At 35.7% G+C, this 15,076-nt stretch overlaps 1 protein-coding gene across 2 annotated transcripts in view; it reads left to right on the forward strand.

Annotated features, from left to right (window-relative positions):
• LOC145291470 (integrin beta-1-like) overlaps positions 1-15,076 on the forward strand; it is a 116,113-nt gene that overhangs the window by 68,784 nt on the left and 32,253 nt on the right. For both annotated transcript variants that reach the window (XM_080137343.1, XM_080137344.1), the window contains exons 15-18: positions 4,663-4,793; positions 6,398-6,555; positions 8,170-8,279; positions 11,740-11,832. In XM_080137343.1, the coding sequence (XP_079993469.1) occupies positions 4,663-4,793; positions 6,398-6,555; positions 8,170-8,279; positions 11,740-11,832 (492 nt within the window). The remainder of the gene's footprint in view (positions 1-4,662; positions 4,794-6,397; positions 6,556-8,169; positions 8,280-11,739; positions 11,833-15,076) is intronic.

Here is a 15,076-nt window from a genome sequence, read left to right on the forward strand (position 1 = left end):
TGGATACAATTTATTATTTAAATCGATAAAATCGTACAAGAATGATTTCCTGTATCGAAAAAATACTTGATCAATTCATGTGATTTTTGGACTGTGATATTTTCGTTGATCATAAAGATTTTTTAATGTATTTTTTTTTTAAATTAAGTTGAACTCTGGACTTGCAACGTAAAATTAAAAATTGAGAGCGTGTTATATTACGCCTTACTGATAGGTGTAAAAATATCCCGTGTGTCGGTTCTCTTACCGTCGTTGTCGCCGTTATCATCGTTGTGAACCCAGGATTTTTTTTTTTTTTTTTGTCTGTTAATAAAACCCACTCAACACTGGTTGTTTAGTGTATTAAATGTTTATTTTATTTTTTACGGGGATGTAACTTTTATAAAAGGCCTAAAGACCATTCGAGTATAAGGGTTAATGAATGTAGGGCCTTTTCTATAGAAAATCATTTTGGGGGGGATTTTATCGCTTTGAATAGTATATGGTGAGACAACACCGTAATGATCAGTAATGGTGGAACTTAAGAAGGATTTAAGGACTCATGGCGCAGTAATTGGAAAAAATTAAATTGTAAAAGTGACAGATTATTCAAGAGAGAGGTTCAATAAGAATTTGTTTACATTAGACTTGAAAACGACTATGTTGTAGTCAGCTGGAAATCAGTCTGTTGTATTGTTCAGCAAGCGGATAGTTCTCAAAAATAAAGTAAAACTATTTACAGTGGTCGTAACTAGACGAGTTTTTTGTGGCTAATGATTTACAGGACTGTGAACATGGATTGAAGCTCAGCCGAACATCTGCCATGAAAATAACGATGCAAAATTAGCAAAAATTAGATGACTGTCCCGGATGTGTGCGTGCGTACGTGCGTGTGTGTGTGTGTGTGTGTGTGTGTGTGTGTGTGTGTGTGTGTGTGTGTGTGTGTGTGTGTGTGTGTTCTTTCTATTCCATCTGGTAAAATAAAAGAGCTAGCCTTTGAAGTGATTTGTAGTTCCCGTTGACCTTGAAACTTAAGTGCAGTTGCAGGTCAAAGTCAAATAAAGGGAGAGAATTAATTTGGTCCACCGATTTAAAGCATCAAGATTTCCGTTTTAAGACTTCCGGAATTACCAAGATTTTTAAGATTCCTTGTAACCAGTAAACATATTCCATTTCACTTTTATAGTTGAGTACATTTTCCATTAAGAAAATTATATACCCGTCTTTATTTCGTTGACCCCTGTAAAACACCCACAACAAAAACTCATCTAGCTACAACCACTATAAATAATTTTTCATTTCTTCCTCTGACTACCTAAAACTAAACGGAATCCCAAGAGCGAAGTTTCTTTTCTAGAACTACCTGTTTATGGAACACAAACTGCAGGGCTGATTCTCAGCTGACTACAACATGATTCTTTTCAAGTCCGATATGAACAAAGTCTTCTGAAGCCGTCTTCTTAAATAATAAAATTCTGTCCAGTGTAAACCATCTCCACCAATCCTCGTGGTGTTGTCTCACTAACCAACTGATAAACTTATAAACCCTTGTCCTTTGTGTCTTAATAAGCAATGACTCGTTGATGCATAAAATATTGAAATATCTTTACATCATTAATAAAAAAAATATTTATGTCCGTATGTACCAGAAGATATCTCACTCTTAACGCAACCCTCTACCTGTACAAGAGCCAATTACGTCCGAAGATCGAGTATTGTTGCGACATTTGAAGAGAAACTGCTCAGAGCGCACTTTTCTATCTTGACAATGTATAGGATGTCCAAAAAGTCACTAAAGGGTTTTGAATTTAAATAGATTCTTTATTTTTACGATATCTTTCTGTAATTTTAACACAATCAGACTAAGACATTGGGAAATTTTCTTTTTAAAAAAAATGCAAAATTTAAACAATCTTTATTTATGAAAAATAATGTCTTTTAAATGTTGCACATTTTCAGCTTCGCATATTTGTGCTCTTTACAAAACATGACAGATTGCAGAATCTCTAAATTGCAATTTAACTCCCTTATTTCGCACTCTTTCCATATTTTCATTTGTGATGACGTTTCCAGGTCTTCCAGATCACAGAAAATCAAGTACAGCTCTTTGGTCTTCAAATCGATGCACAATGTTTCGAATTGTGTTGTGACTTGAGCTATCTCTTACATTAAAATGCCGTTAATAAGTTCTTTGAATAAAAACAATTGACCCCTGATTTCCACATTTGTTATATGAATTGGTTGATATGTGCTCAGTGTGTTACAAAGTGATTCTTATCTTTAACAGGACATTTATTGTAAAAAAAAAAATACACCCAGGTGTAAAATAACTTTGTCTAATACAGATGTGTTGATTAAAACATATACAATGTTTTTTGTGGTGATTTTTAAACTCTTAATATAGCTGACTCTATTTACTCAAGTACATTTTAGTACAATATCTTTATTTGACTGAATGCTGAGATCCCATTTGATGCCCTGAGTAAATTTTCACCTTGCAAGCAGTTTTGAGAAGAAGTTACATGTCAAAACAAGAAAACGCCAAACAGTGGTCCATTTCACCTCGGTTTACTCTATTCCCTCAATTGAGCCTCGTCAGTATCAGATGGGTAACCATTAGGAAATACCAAGCGCTGTCTGTAGGAAGACGCTGAAATTTCCCTGCAAAAGCTGCAAAAACCTAACACCTATAATCAGCATAGCTATTTGGCCCTCACGCCCTAAAAGATTGCCGGTTCCTGACTAGCATTTCATCATTTATTCCCATACGACATAATCACGGATACACCGATTTTCATTAGATCACCAAAGTTAAGCAACGTTGAGCCTGGCTAGTATTGGATGGGTGACTATTTGGGAATACAAGGCACTATATGTAGGAGGACGTTGATACCTCCCTAAATGTACTGCAAAATCTTAACATCGTCATCTCCCCTGACAGGGATATACATGCGACTGTAGCTTGCTTATGAATTCCATACTCCCATGAAACTTCCTACTTTGGAGGAAGCTGGTTCAATCCACTTAGGATGAGTACCGCTTCGGTACAGTACGGTATTTCTTCAGTAAGGAATTGAATGCTACACAGCAAAGGAATAGCTAACTTTCTACAAACAAGTTATCTTTAATTTTCTTATTACATTGGTTATTTTCTGCGGACATCACAAACATTCCTTTGTTCTCACGATTCAATGTTTTTCAGTTTGTTTATACATGTTTTTACATCTTCCATAAATACACTTAAATGAGTTAAAATCTTATTCTAGCCATCCGGTGCTACCAGATCAGGCTGTCTGAAGATACCGGCTTCCTGGCCTAAAATGCACCAAACATTGAGACTGTTATTTTTGTTTGTTTGTTTTTAACTTTGCAGAACTCAATTGTGTTCTGCAAAGTCAAAAATAAAAACAACAATTTTCCCCTACAAAACAACCAAACTAAACACCATGAATAAATATTTGAAGATATAAAAAAAACTTGAAGAATATTTTTTTTTTCAAAATGCGACCAGGTTCCACATTAAATAACCCGAAAATGGTTGATATGTTGTATAATAATAAAAAGCAAACCAAACATCGTGAAAAAATATTTTAAGATGTAAAGAACTTGAGTCATGAAAACTTTTATCAAATTAACTAAATGCGGCATTAAATAACCTGAAGAGCGTTTATGTCACCGTAAAACAAAACAACCAAATCAAACATTATAAATAAATAGCTTAAAGCATAACATCTTTTTATAAAATGACCGCATTCGGAATTAAATAACTCAAAAAGAGTTAATATGCCGTAAAGCAAAACAACAACCAAACAACCTCATTCTATTTAAAATCTCTACTTGTCTCCTCGTTCTCATATTCTTTGTATGTGTGGATCATCATGACATAAATGACGAACGTTTAGTTAATTATGATGATGAAATAATCTAAATATTAATTTACTTGTCCGTAAGTCCAGTGTTACAAAAAAGATCATCATCGCAAACATTAATTAATGAGAAAATAATTAACTCCCTTTATAGTCGCTCTTTATCAGTTAAAATCATTAAAACCATTTCCTCTCCATAACTTTTCAAAAACAAAAACATGGCTGTCTGTTTACGGTTTCACAATGGCTATTTTATTTTAAATTTAAAAAAAAAAAGTCATATTGAGAGAAGACTGTAAGTTTTTTTATTATAGTTTCTTTTTCAAATTTAAAAAAAATATGTAAGTGAATTGATATCTGTTCCTTTATAATTTATATTAAAAAAATTATTCATAAAAAAAAACAATGCGTTGTGTATTGAATTTTAATGGTAAAAATCTAAATTTTTTTAATCAATTCATTTTAGCTTTAAAAAAAGAATTTGCTAAAAATTGTGTTAAATTATTTGTTTTATTTTATTTTTTATTCATTTTATTTATAATGTGTTTAAAAAATTTTCAACTACCATGGAATTTTTTTTTTTTTTACATGGAGGTCACCACTTATCAAGGCCCGGAAGCCACTCGGGGTTATTGCATGTACAGTAATCAATGGGATAGTATCGTAGTAATAGTTGGTATTAGAGATTCGATAAAGTGCTTACTTAAGAGGGCGATTCATCAGGAATTTGTTTACGTTGGACTTGAAGACATCAAAGTTGTAGTCAGGTCGGAAACAGGCAAACGGGTTCTGCTAATAATGTATTATTTTCCCACAGGAACCGCACAGTCAAATGTGCAACAATAACGGGATGCTGCATTGCGGTGAGTGTGTATGCTATGAAGGCTTCAGCGGTCAGCGATGCGAGTGTAACGCCACAAACAAAGACGTCATCCAAAACTGCATAATGTAATTTGTAATTCTTTCACCTTTTTTTCATTTTGCTTTTCTTTTCATTCTTCTTGTGGGGGGGGTTGTTATATTTAACGATAGCATCATCCAAATAATCGGATGTCTTAAATGGTTATCATTGAAATCATAAAGTTGTCTTCTTATATTAAATTAAAGCGAGATTTTCCCCTATTTCAATGACCAGTGTAGCTCCATAAACAAAAACTGCCTATAAAATTCTATACGCATGTTAGTGTTCGGTTGTTTTCCTATAATTTCAATATTTTCAGGATAAAAATCAAAATTACTATATGTATATATTTGTCCTACATAAACATTTATATGTCGCTATACATTTATGAATATGTTTCGGTCAGCCACTTACAACTAACTAGAGACCTCTTCACGTGACATTGCTTATACAAAAGTAAAATCCGTAACCTATGCAGGTTGCGAAAATGTACGCTTTTGTGAATATATTTTCTTTAGTTTCTTCTGGGCATTTTGCAGCCTATAATGAAAACAAATTTAAAAAAACATTGTCTTTAGTCCATTTGGCTGCTCGTCAGAGACGATCAAATATCAGTATTACCCGATACAGAGTTCTAAAATAAAAGAAAAAGAAAGAATCTACTTAAGAAAAAAAGGAGAAAGTAGCAAATCAAAAAGAAAAACTCAGTTTAAAACTGATTAGCAACAAAAAGAATCTCTGCAAAAAAAAAGATATCTCACACCGCGTTGAAAGATTCTCACGCTGCCATCTTAGATTTTCAGTAAAGAAGAAAATATATAAGTATTCATCGAAATAAAATAAAATAAAAATTAAACAAGAATTATGATCGTGGACTGTTTCTTTCTTTTGGTTATTGGAATGCAATCAACCAGCGTATATACTCTAAAACCGCGAACATAACTTCATTGAGCTTGTTAATTGAAACAAGAGATTTGAACCCAGCTACAAATCCATCTTTGATTCTATTTGCAAGGAACGTTACCGCTCAGCCACCATCAACTGGCATGAGTATTAAGGAAAGTTAACAACTTTAAATGCCAAATACAGGTACAACATTAACACAGTCAATAGTGATCAAACGACCAGAAATTATGAGAGGGTGAGAGAGAGAGAGAGAGAGAGAGAGAGAGAGAGAGAGGGAGAGAGAGAGAGAGAGAGTGAGTGAGTGAGAGTGATAGATTAATGTGAAAGACTCTGTGGAGTAAACACAAGCATTAGATAAGATAGCGTCAAGTTATGATAGATAGATAGATAGATAGATAGATAGATAGATAGATAGACAGATAGATCGATAGATAGATAGACAGACAGATAGATAGATAGACAGACAGATAGATAGATAGATAGATAGATAGATAGATAGACAGACAGACAGATAGATAGACAGACAGACAGATAGATAGATAGATAGATAGATAGATAGATAGACAGACAGATAGATAGATAGATAGATAGATAGATAGATAGATAGATAGATAGATAGATAGATAGACAGACAGATAGATAGATAGACAGACAGATAGATAGATAGATAGATAGATAGATAGATAGATAGATAGATAGACAGAAAGAATCCGTAATCTGACCAAATCTTACTTTGTTTTCCTAGGCCAAACAGCACAATAGAATGCAGTGGTCGAGGCTCGTGCGAATGTGGCCGGTGCATATGCCACAGCATGGCCAGCAACAGAAAGCAGTTTTACAGTGGCACCTATTGTGAATGCGATGATTATTCGTGTCCAAATTACAACGGTTTGCTGTGCGGAGGTAAGTCAATACAGTTATGACCAAAAGTACCCGTCTTTAGAAACCATTACCTTTTTTCCTTAATGACTCCGTCCGGGCGAACATGGTTCACGTTTCGGCAAAGTTTGATAAACACAAACAATATTGTTAGCTACTGTTATATTAAAGCTGAATTAATCAACGTTTGTTTCCTTCTGGCTTTTTTCTAGATATTTTAATCAAATAAAATACATGTTAAAATATTCCTCAGTTTTGATATTGAGTTATTCATGGGTAATTATTTCTAATCAGTCATAAATTGCAAAATTGCAATACTCACCAAGTATTTCATCTTTTACTAAGTGTACTGTCTATTACTCTCGCCATCTCTCATTACCTTTTTTCCTGAATGACTCCGACCGGGCGAACATGGTTCACGTTTCGGCAAAGTTTGATAAACACAAACTATTGTTAGCTACTGTTATATTAAAGCTGAATCAATCAACGTTTGTTTCCTTCTAGTAGCTCCTGTCCAGATGTGGCAACAGTACTCCATCCTTTGACATACTTAACTTTTATATAGATATAGAATTTAATCAGCAGTAAGATTTCACAGATGCATCTTTCTCTGAAAAAGGGTCTATAATATTGGATGAGGCGTACTTAAAAACAAAAAAAAGAAGAACGATTTAATCGCGTAACGATATTTGTCGTCTGCAAAATCAATTGAGTCATTTTATCAGGTTTCTAGATGCCACCTCCACCACTACTCATGTATTCATTGTTCAGACGAAAGAGAAGATACAAACCTTGGCAACTGGCAAATCAGAACCTTGAGCCTAAAGGAAAAGGATTAGTGAAAATAATTGAATTTAAAAACTATAAAAACATTAAATATGCTTCGCTAATGGGAGAGAGAGAATAGGCTAGTCAGTCAGTCTGCGCAACAAACGTTGTTAGTTTAATTTAAAACAGTTTTCATAGTAATTTATCCGTTTTATTAAATATTTTTAATTAATTACTGTAAATATCGACGAAACTATTATATATATATAGTAAAAATAGGACAATAAAATTACAAATTAATAACATCAAGTATTAATTTATTATGCAATGTTTAAACAATAGCTGTTTTAAGATACTGACTTCCTGACCTTAAAAACATCAAATATTTTTTCCTTCCCTCAGTCATGTTCTGCAAAATCAAAAACAAAAACAATTTCCTTGTACACAACAACTAAACCAAACACCACAAAATAATAAATAAATATTAAAATATATAAAATAATAAATAAATATTAGAAGATATAAAATAATAAATAAATATTAGAAGATATAAACAACTTAAAGCATAAAACCTTTTTAGCAAAATGACAGGATGCAGCATTAAATAATCCGAAAAGGGTTGATATTCTGTAAAACATAACAAACCAGCACTTTATTCAATTGTGCATTCTTAACGCAGCCAATAATTTTATTCTCCAAACATTCTTTTCCGGTAATGGTTCCGGGTTTCAAATATGGTAAATTCTTTATATTTATGTTTATTGCTAAAAAGATTTGTTGAACCTATGTTTATCCGTTGCTTGGCTTTGCCGAATTAAAAAAATAATTTCTTACGACTTAAAATGCTGTAACTCTTCTTTTCTTCTCCAGGCTCTTCACGTGGCGTGTGCGAGTGCGGGGTTTGCCAATGTACAACGGCTTATACGGGAGAAGACTGTCACTGTCCAACAAGTATAAAAACTTGTATAGCTAAAAATAATGTAAGTCTCTCTCTCTCTCTCTCTCTCTCTCTCTCTCTATCTATCTATCTATCTATCTATCTCTCTCTATCTCTCTCTCCTTCACACACATACACTCTTCTGCTCTCTCTCTCTCTCTCTCTCTCTCTCTCTCTCTCTCTCTCTCTCTCTCTCTCTCTCTCTCTCTCTCTCTCTTGCGCGCGCGCTTTCGCCCTCTCTTTTTCTATCTTATTTCTCTTATATAAAACTAAGTTACTATTTCTTTTTCCTCCTACTTCTATCTTTCTCTCTAATCCTTTTTTTCACTATCCCCTCTATCAACCCTTCCCAATTATGTTGGGGAGTGACGAAAAGCAAAAAGTCAGTCACAAGTCTGGATGCAAAGTCCGGGAGATGATATCAAAGAAGAGTCAAATTCTATGACGCAAAATCCCTGGTTAGCGAGTGACCACATTTTTTTAAACAATACAGGTTGAAATGTTGACGTCATCTGGACCAAATAAAAAGAAATACAGAGAGAGACAGAGAGCGGAGCTGAGAGAGCGACACAACGGTGGTTAGCAATACAGTCTTGTCCACCAGCACCCCCGTCACACATTGTCAATCTGTTATTCGAAAACAGAAAAGTTATATTTACAAATAAACGAAATAGTTTTATAACCAGCTGTGTGTGCTTTTATTATCGCCAACGAATGTATAAATCGAGAAATGACAAAGATTTTAAATAGTCTTAAAACACCAGCGAAATATAACAATCAGTTCTTTCCTATTCCCATATATCTTCTCTCTCTATCCCACATTTCTCTTCTCTTTCTCCTCATATATCTTTCTCTATTTAATTTCTTTCTTTCTTTTTCTCTCTCTTTCTTTCTTTCTCTCTCTCTCACATCTTTTTTTTTTGTGACGCTAACATATGAGATCCTCTTTTACACTAGCTATAAAATAGCAATATGTCTTCAATGAAGTGCTTACAATGCATTGCATGCATTTAATAGCACCCAAAGGGTTGATATGCCAGAAAACAAAACGTAAACTATCCTTCACCTACTCTCTCTCTCTCTCTCTCTCTCTCTCTCTCTCTCTCTCTCTCTCTCTCTCTCTCTCTCTCTCTAAATAAATAAATAAATAAATAAATAAAGTCCATATTATTCAGTTAATAGCACTTTAACAATGAGTTTTCATTCACACAAAATATACTTCTAAACTCAAACGTAAAAACCAAACATTAGTAGCTAATATAATATCTGTTAGTATCGGAGATTTGATAGCACCTGTCTGTCTGTTAGAAACCGAAGCTATACTTTTACTTTTATGGTCAATTTCAGAATGGTTCAATGCAATAGTTCTTCATCCTTCATTGACATTATCTACTCCTTACAGTTGAGCAGTGTAACATATGTTCGTTCGTCATGATAGTACAGGATGGAACGATAATATTGTCACCCTAGAAAAGACGACATGATTCCATTTCCATTTGATAAGAACCGGTTTTCATTTTTTTTTGTTGCAGACCATCTACTAGTTGGTCAGTTGTGTACAAATCCCAAGAGCGATTGGAGCTTTCTATCTTGTCTGAAAGTGATACAATATTCAACAAGCGAAATCGAAGATGCGCCGCTGTACAACTCATGCTCTCTACCGATCCAAGTTATGAAACAGGACCATTGCCAGCACCCTCAAAATGCAAATCCATGGTTCAATGCTTGAGGGTACAGCTCAACAAAGTTTCCGGCCACAGTTATGGTAGAGGGTGATAGCGTAGGCTCCTTTATTTTTGTTAGGGCATTAGTGTCGGGAGACTGCTGCTGCTGCTGCTGCTGAGTAGTAGATGCTTTTTTCTGTTTATGACCCATCACCATGCTCCACTGTTCCTAAGCATCTACACGTGATTTTGTCGACCTTGGGGCTGGTGTTGGCGTTTTTCTTTCTGATGTGGTTGCGGCTTCCTCTATGGCTGGAGCTAGGGCTGTCTGTGGTACAGGTTGTCTCGGAACTGACCTTTTGGGGCAGTTCTTTGCCATATGTCCTTGCTTCTGGCAGAACCAGCAGTGAGGGCGATGCCTTTCAGTGATGGCTGTCATGCTGGCTTCCTTAAATGTCAGCATCATTGGTATCCTCAGGAAGCTTTCCTTCCTCAATCGCATAGCCACCATGTTGCTACCAAGGTGAATGTCAATACTGGAGCATACTGGGTCCACCTGCTCCACATCTCCGAACTGGTTGAAGAAAGCTCCTAAGAGTTCTGTGCGAAGGTCGATAGGAGGATTAAAGATTTGTACCCAGGTTCTCCTCTTGATCTGGTACTCCAGCAACATCTTGACTTCCTCACACTTAAATTCTTTAAGGGAGAGCCTATTAGCCTCATCCTTGGTGGGGAATAGAATGACCCACATAGTGTAGCTCCACTGGTCGATATATTTGGCTGGTATATTCAGCTTTTGGAGGACCTCCACCATTTTCTCTTTCTTCAGGCCCTGAAGATGATTTTCCCGGATGTCGGAAGTGATGAAAAACAAGACCTTTTCTTCCATCATCTCCCAATCCCCCAGTATTGGCTTCAGATCGTTCCTCTCAATGTACTCCCTGTACTTGATCAGGTACAGGTCCTTGTATTCTTGAGGGGATAGTCTTTTTTTCAATGGTTTTCCCCCACACAGACCCTTCCAATAGTATAGGGGAGGGGTCTTTAGTGGGGTACAATTGTTTTACAGTCTGGGGGGCTCCAGTTGGCGTTTCTCCTCTGTTACTCTTCCGGGTCTGCGCCTTTTTTAAGGGAACTGACCTTTGGGAAGTGTACCCTCTCGCAGTATCTTTTGGGGTAGCCACCTTTTTGATTTCATTGCTATCCGGGCGGTATACCCCTTCTTTGATTTTTGCTCCCTCTTAAGGGCAGCTGTCATCCTTGGGAGTTACTCTTAGTTCTCCTTTCTGTGGAGTGACCGAAATCTCCTCTGGGTCTAGGTGGTATGCTTCATCTGCTGTAGAATCCATTGCCCCCCCTTTTGAGGTAGTCGTTTTCTAGGAGAACAGCACCTTAGGCGTTTGCATGCTGGCTGGGTGTTTTTCTGATTCATGAAATTAAATAAAAAGTCAAGCTTACAGTAACTCACCCTTAGTGATCTTTTGTGGAAAATCAAGGGTCCGGCAAAATCTGAGAAATACTTGTGCAAATAATAGGATAGATTATTTTTTGATTATTAAAATTTTAAAATAAATAAATCTACAATTAAGAAAATTGTAGGAATCGTGACGTAGGTAGTGGCATAGGTTTCGTTACAGACAGACAGACACCTAATCGCAATTATAAGATTTCTGTTTTATATTGGTTTAGTTTGGTTTGATTTGATTGAACTTTTTATGCAATTCTAAAATTGTTGCTCCATTTCAGGATTTAAAAAAAATGTTAAAATTTATTTTTGTAAAACAATGCATAAAATTGGTTAATTAACCTTTTTGAATTTTTGTTGTTTTTCCCCCCTAGAAAACTTGCAATGGTTACGGTCAGTGTGAATGTGGAGTTTGTACGTGTGATGTGAATTCTGGCTTCATCGGAAACACTTGTGACTACTGCCCAGTAAGTAATCTATTATATTATATCAAACCAATGACAATTCAGTCACCAAGAAGATAAACACACACGCACACACGCACACACACACACACACACACAGAATTTTGAAATTAATTTTTTGACGCTCTTGTCTACTTCTTATTCAAGAATTTTAAAACTTTTCAACAAACTTTGGTTTTTTAAAGTATATTTTACATTTCTGTAAAATTGTTGATATGAATATATTTTGTTTGTTATTTCATGTTTTCCTGCTTTCATTCCCAAATTCTCGTTGTTGAGCTAGCTTTTTATATATATATATATATATATATATATATATATATATATATATATATATATATATATATAAAGTCATGTATATATGTGTATATGTTTATATATTTGTATGCACCATATTCACTCCTCAACCAATTAACTAGCTACTAAGTATAAGAGTTCGTAATGTCGGCTATATTTAGTTAAATTTAGTTTAAGAGTGGAAAGTGAGTGAAAGTCATTCTTCAAAATTATTATAACTGAGGTACATTGTGAAATTTGCATAATACTTATAGATATCAATTAATAAATATCCCCCGAAATTTCAATTTCTTTGGAGTATTTTTAAGTTTTTTTTAAGGAGGGGCAGAGCATGATATGAGCATTATCTCCCATTAGAAAATTCAAATATTTCTGATTTTCATTGATTTTATCCATAACAACCAATTCAATAAGATTCTCTGAATTTCAATTCATTCTCATTTTCTAGAATAAAACCCATGTAATTGATTTAGATCAAAATTGGAATAAATATTCTAGACATAAGATTGAATAACATTGAATGTTGATTTTTATATTCGTAAGGGGGTCATAAAGGTGGTTCGAAACTTTCTGTTCAGGGGAATTAATTTTACCTGTTCTGGTACGGGTATTCTTTTAGTTCAATATACAGTTAAAAGCAGACAAAATGTTTATACAAAATAAAAGGCTGTATTTAGCAACACTGATTCAGGAGAGGTGTGGTTGGAGATTGCGCAACTCTTGCCACAAAAATTCCACACGTGAGCACCTTACAGTGGGTATCCATAATCTGTCAAGACTGAAGGAAGCTACCATGCATGCATGTATGTATGTATGCATATATTTATGTATGTATGTATGTATGTATGCATATATGTATGTATGTATGTATGTATGTATGTATGTATGCATGTATGTATGTATGTATACATATATGTATGTATGCATGCATGTAGGCATGCATGTATGTATGTATGTATGTATGTATGTATGCATGCGTGTATGTAGGCATGCATGTATGTATGCATGTATGTATGCATGTATGTATGTATGTATGTATGTATGCATGTATGTATGCATGTATGTATGTATGTATGCATGTATGTATGTATGTATGCATGTATGTATGCATGTATGTATGTATGTATGTATGCATGCATGTATGTATGTATGTATGTATGTATGCATGTATGTATGTATATATGTATGTATGTATGTATGTATGTATGTTTGTATGTCGGGTATGCGGGTACACCTACTACCTCAGGGAGTTGAACGCCTCTGCCTTGCATAGTTTCAGGTCACCCTTGGGCAATGTGTAGTAACTGTTAGCCTCCCTCTCAAGTTCTGGAGGGTTACTATATTGTAATAACTAGGGATATATATATACATATGCATGCTTGCTTGCTTATGCATATGTGTGTGTATATGTCCAGCTGCTAGAGAGGTTAAAACTCTGTGATAATAAAACATGCACACTATGCCACTGCTCAGTCATCTCACTATTTCAGTTTGTCACTGTGCAACCAGTGGTAGGGTGCGAGAGGGTACAATATGTGTAGCACAAGCATGTTGTGTCGCGATCGTTATGTGCAGATATCTTTCGAAGAAAAAAAAAAAGTAAAAGTCCTATGGCGATAGGTGAGTGGCGACATGCACAGGCTTAGCGGGCTGGAAGTGCATAGCTGCAAATCTGCACATAGGCAGCCAGTGATTTATCTAACATCGTCGACTAAATCGCTTATAGGGTGGAAGCAACTTCGGTGGATGATCTGGCGGCTGAGCAGCCTTTTCTAGAGATACACTGCTCACCCATGAATTTGGGAAGGGTCTAGAAAAGGTGACCTAAAAATTGTCTACCCTTTTATTAGCTAGTCGGCTTCCTGCGGTTGCCGGCTGCTCTATATTTGCAGGAGAAACAAGATAAAGTTGAAGAAAAATAATAAACAAGGAAAATCAAAATTTTATCAGGAAAGGAATAACCTAACTGTTGCTACGTGGAATGTGAGAACTTTGCTAGATGTCCTGGATAGTGAAAGACCTGAGCGTAGGACAGCTATTGTTGCAAGAGAGCTCGCTATGTACAGCATAGACATTGTGGCATTGTCTGAAACACGATTGAGTGGTGAGGATCAATTGGTGGAAGTGGGTTCGGGATACACCTTTTTTGGAAAGGAAAACCATCGGGGCTGAGATGAGAGGGTGGAATTGGCTTTGCAGTGTGCTCTGATTTGGTGAAGAGGATTGAACAACCAAGTGACAGAATTATGATGATGCACTTCCCTCTTGCACACAGTAGGTTTTATCTCTGTATGCCCCTACTATGGGTCATGACGAAGACACCATCACGGCATTTTACCGAGATCTCAGTCATACCATTTCCTTTATTCCTTTATCTGAGAAGATCTTACTCATTGGTGATCTAAATGCAAGGGTTGGCAAGGATCATCACACCTGGGACTCACTCGGCCGGTTTGGTGTAGGTAGGGTCAACAATAATGGTCTGCATCTTCTCCATCTATGCACTCAGTTTGACCTTGCTATCTGTAACACTTTCTTCGGCCACAAAGAGGTCCATAGGTTTACCTGGACCCATCCTCTTTCAAAACAAGGTCACTTGATCGATTACATTATTTCCAGGAAGGCAGATTTGCGGGACGTCTGTAGTATAGTATGCGTGTTATGTGTGGAGCTGAATGCGGCACAGATCACTTTTTGGTACGCAGAAAGTTGAAAATCAGTATAAGGAAGAAGTGTAGGTTGGGTGGTGTTGGGATTCCCAGGCGGGTTGATGTGTCCAGGCTAGGTGATCCAAGTGTACGTGAAAAGCTTCGATCCGTAGTTAATTCTGCTGATTTTGATGGGTCGTGGGCGCATTTTAAAAATACAATCTATGAAATAAGTGTAGATGTTGTTGGCTTCCGCAAATCTAAACATCAGGATTGGTTTGATGATAATGATTCTGAAATTA

Source organism: Euprymna scolopes, chromosome 12 (assembly GCF_053919585.1).
Source record: "Euprymna scolopes isolate OS-2025 chromosome 12, ASM5391958v1, whole genome shotgun sequence".
Lineage (NCBI taxonomy): Eukaryota > Metazoa > Mollusca > Cephalopoda > Sepiida > Sepiolidae > Euprymna > Euprymna scolopes.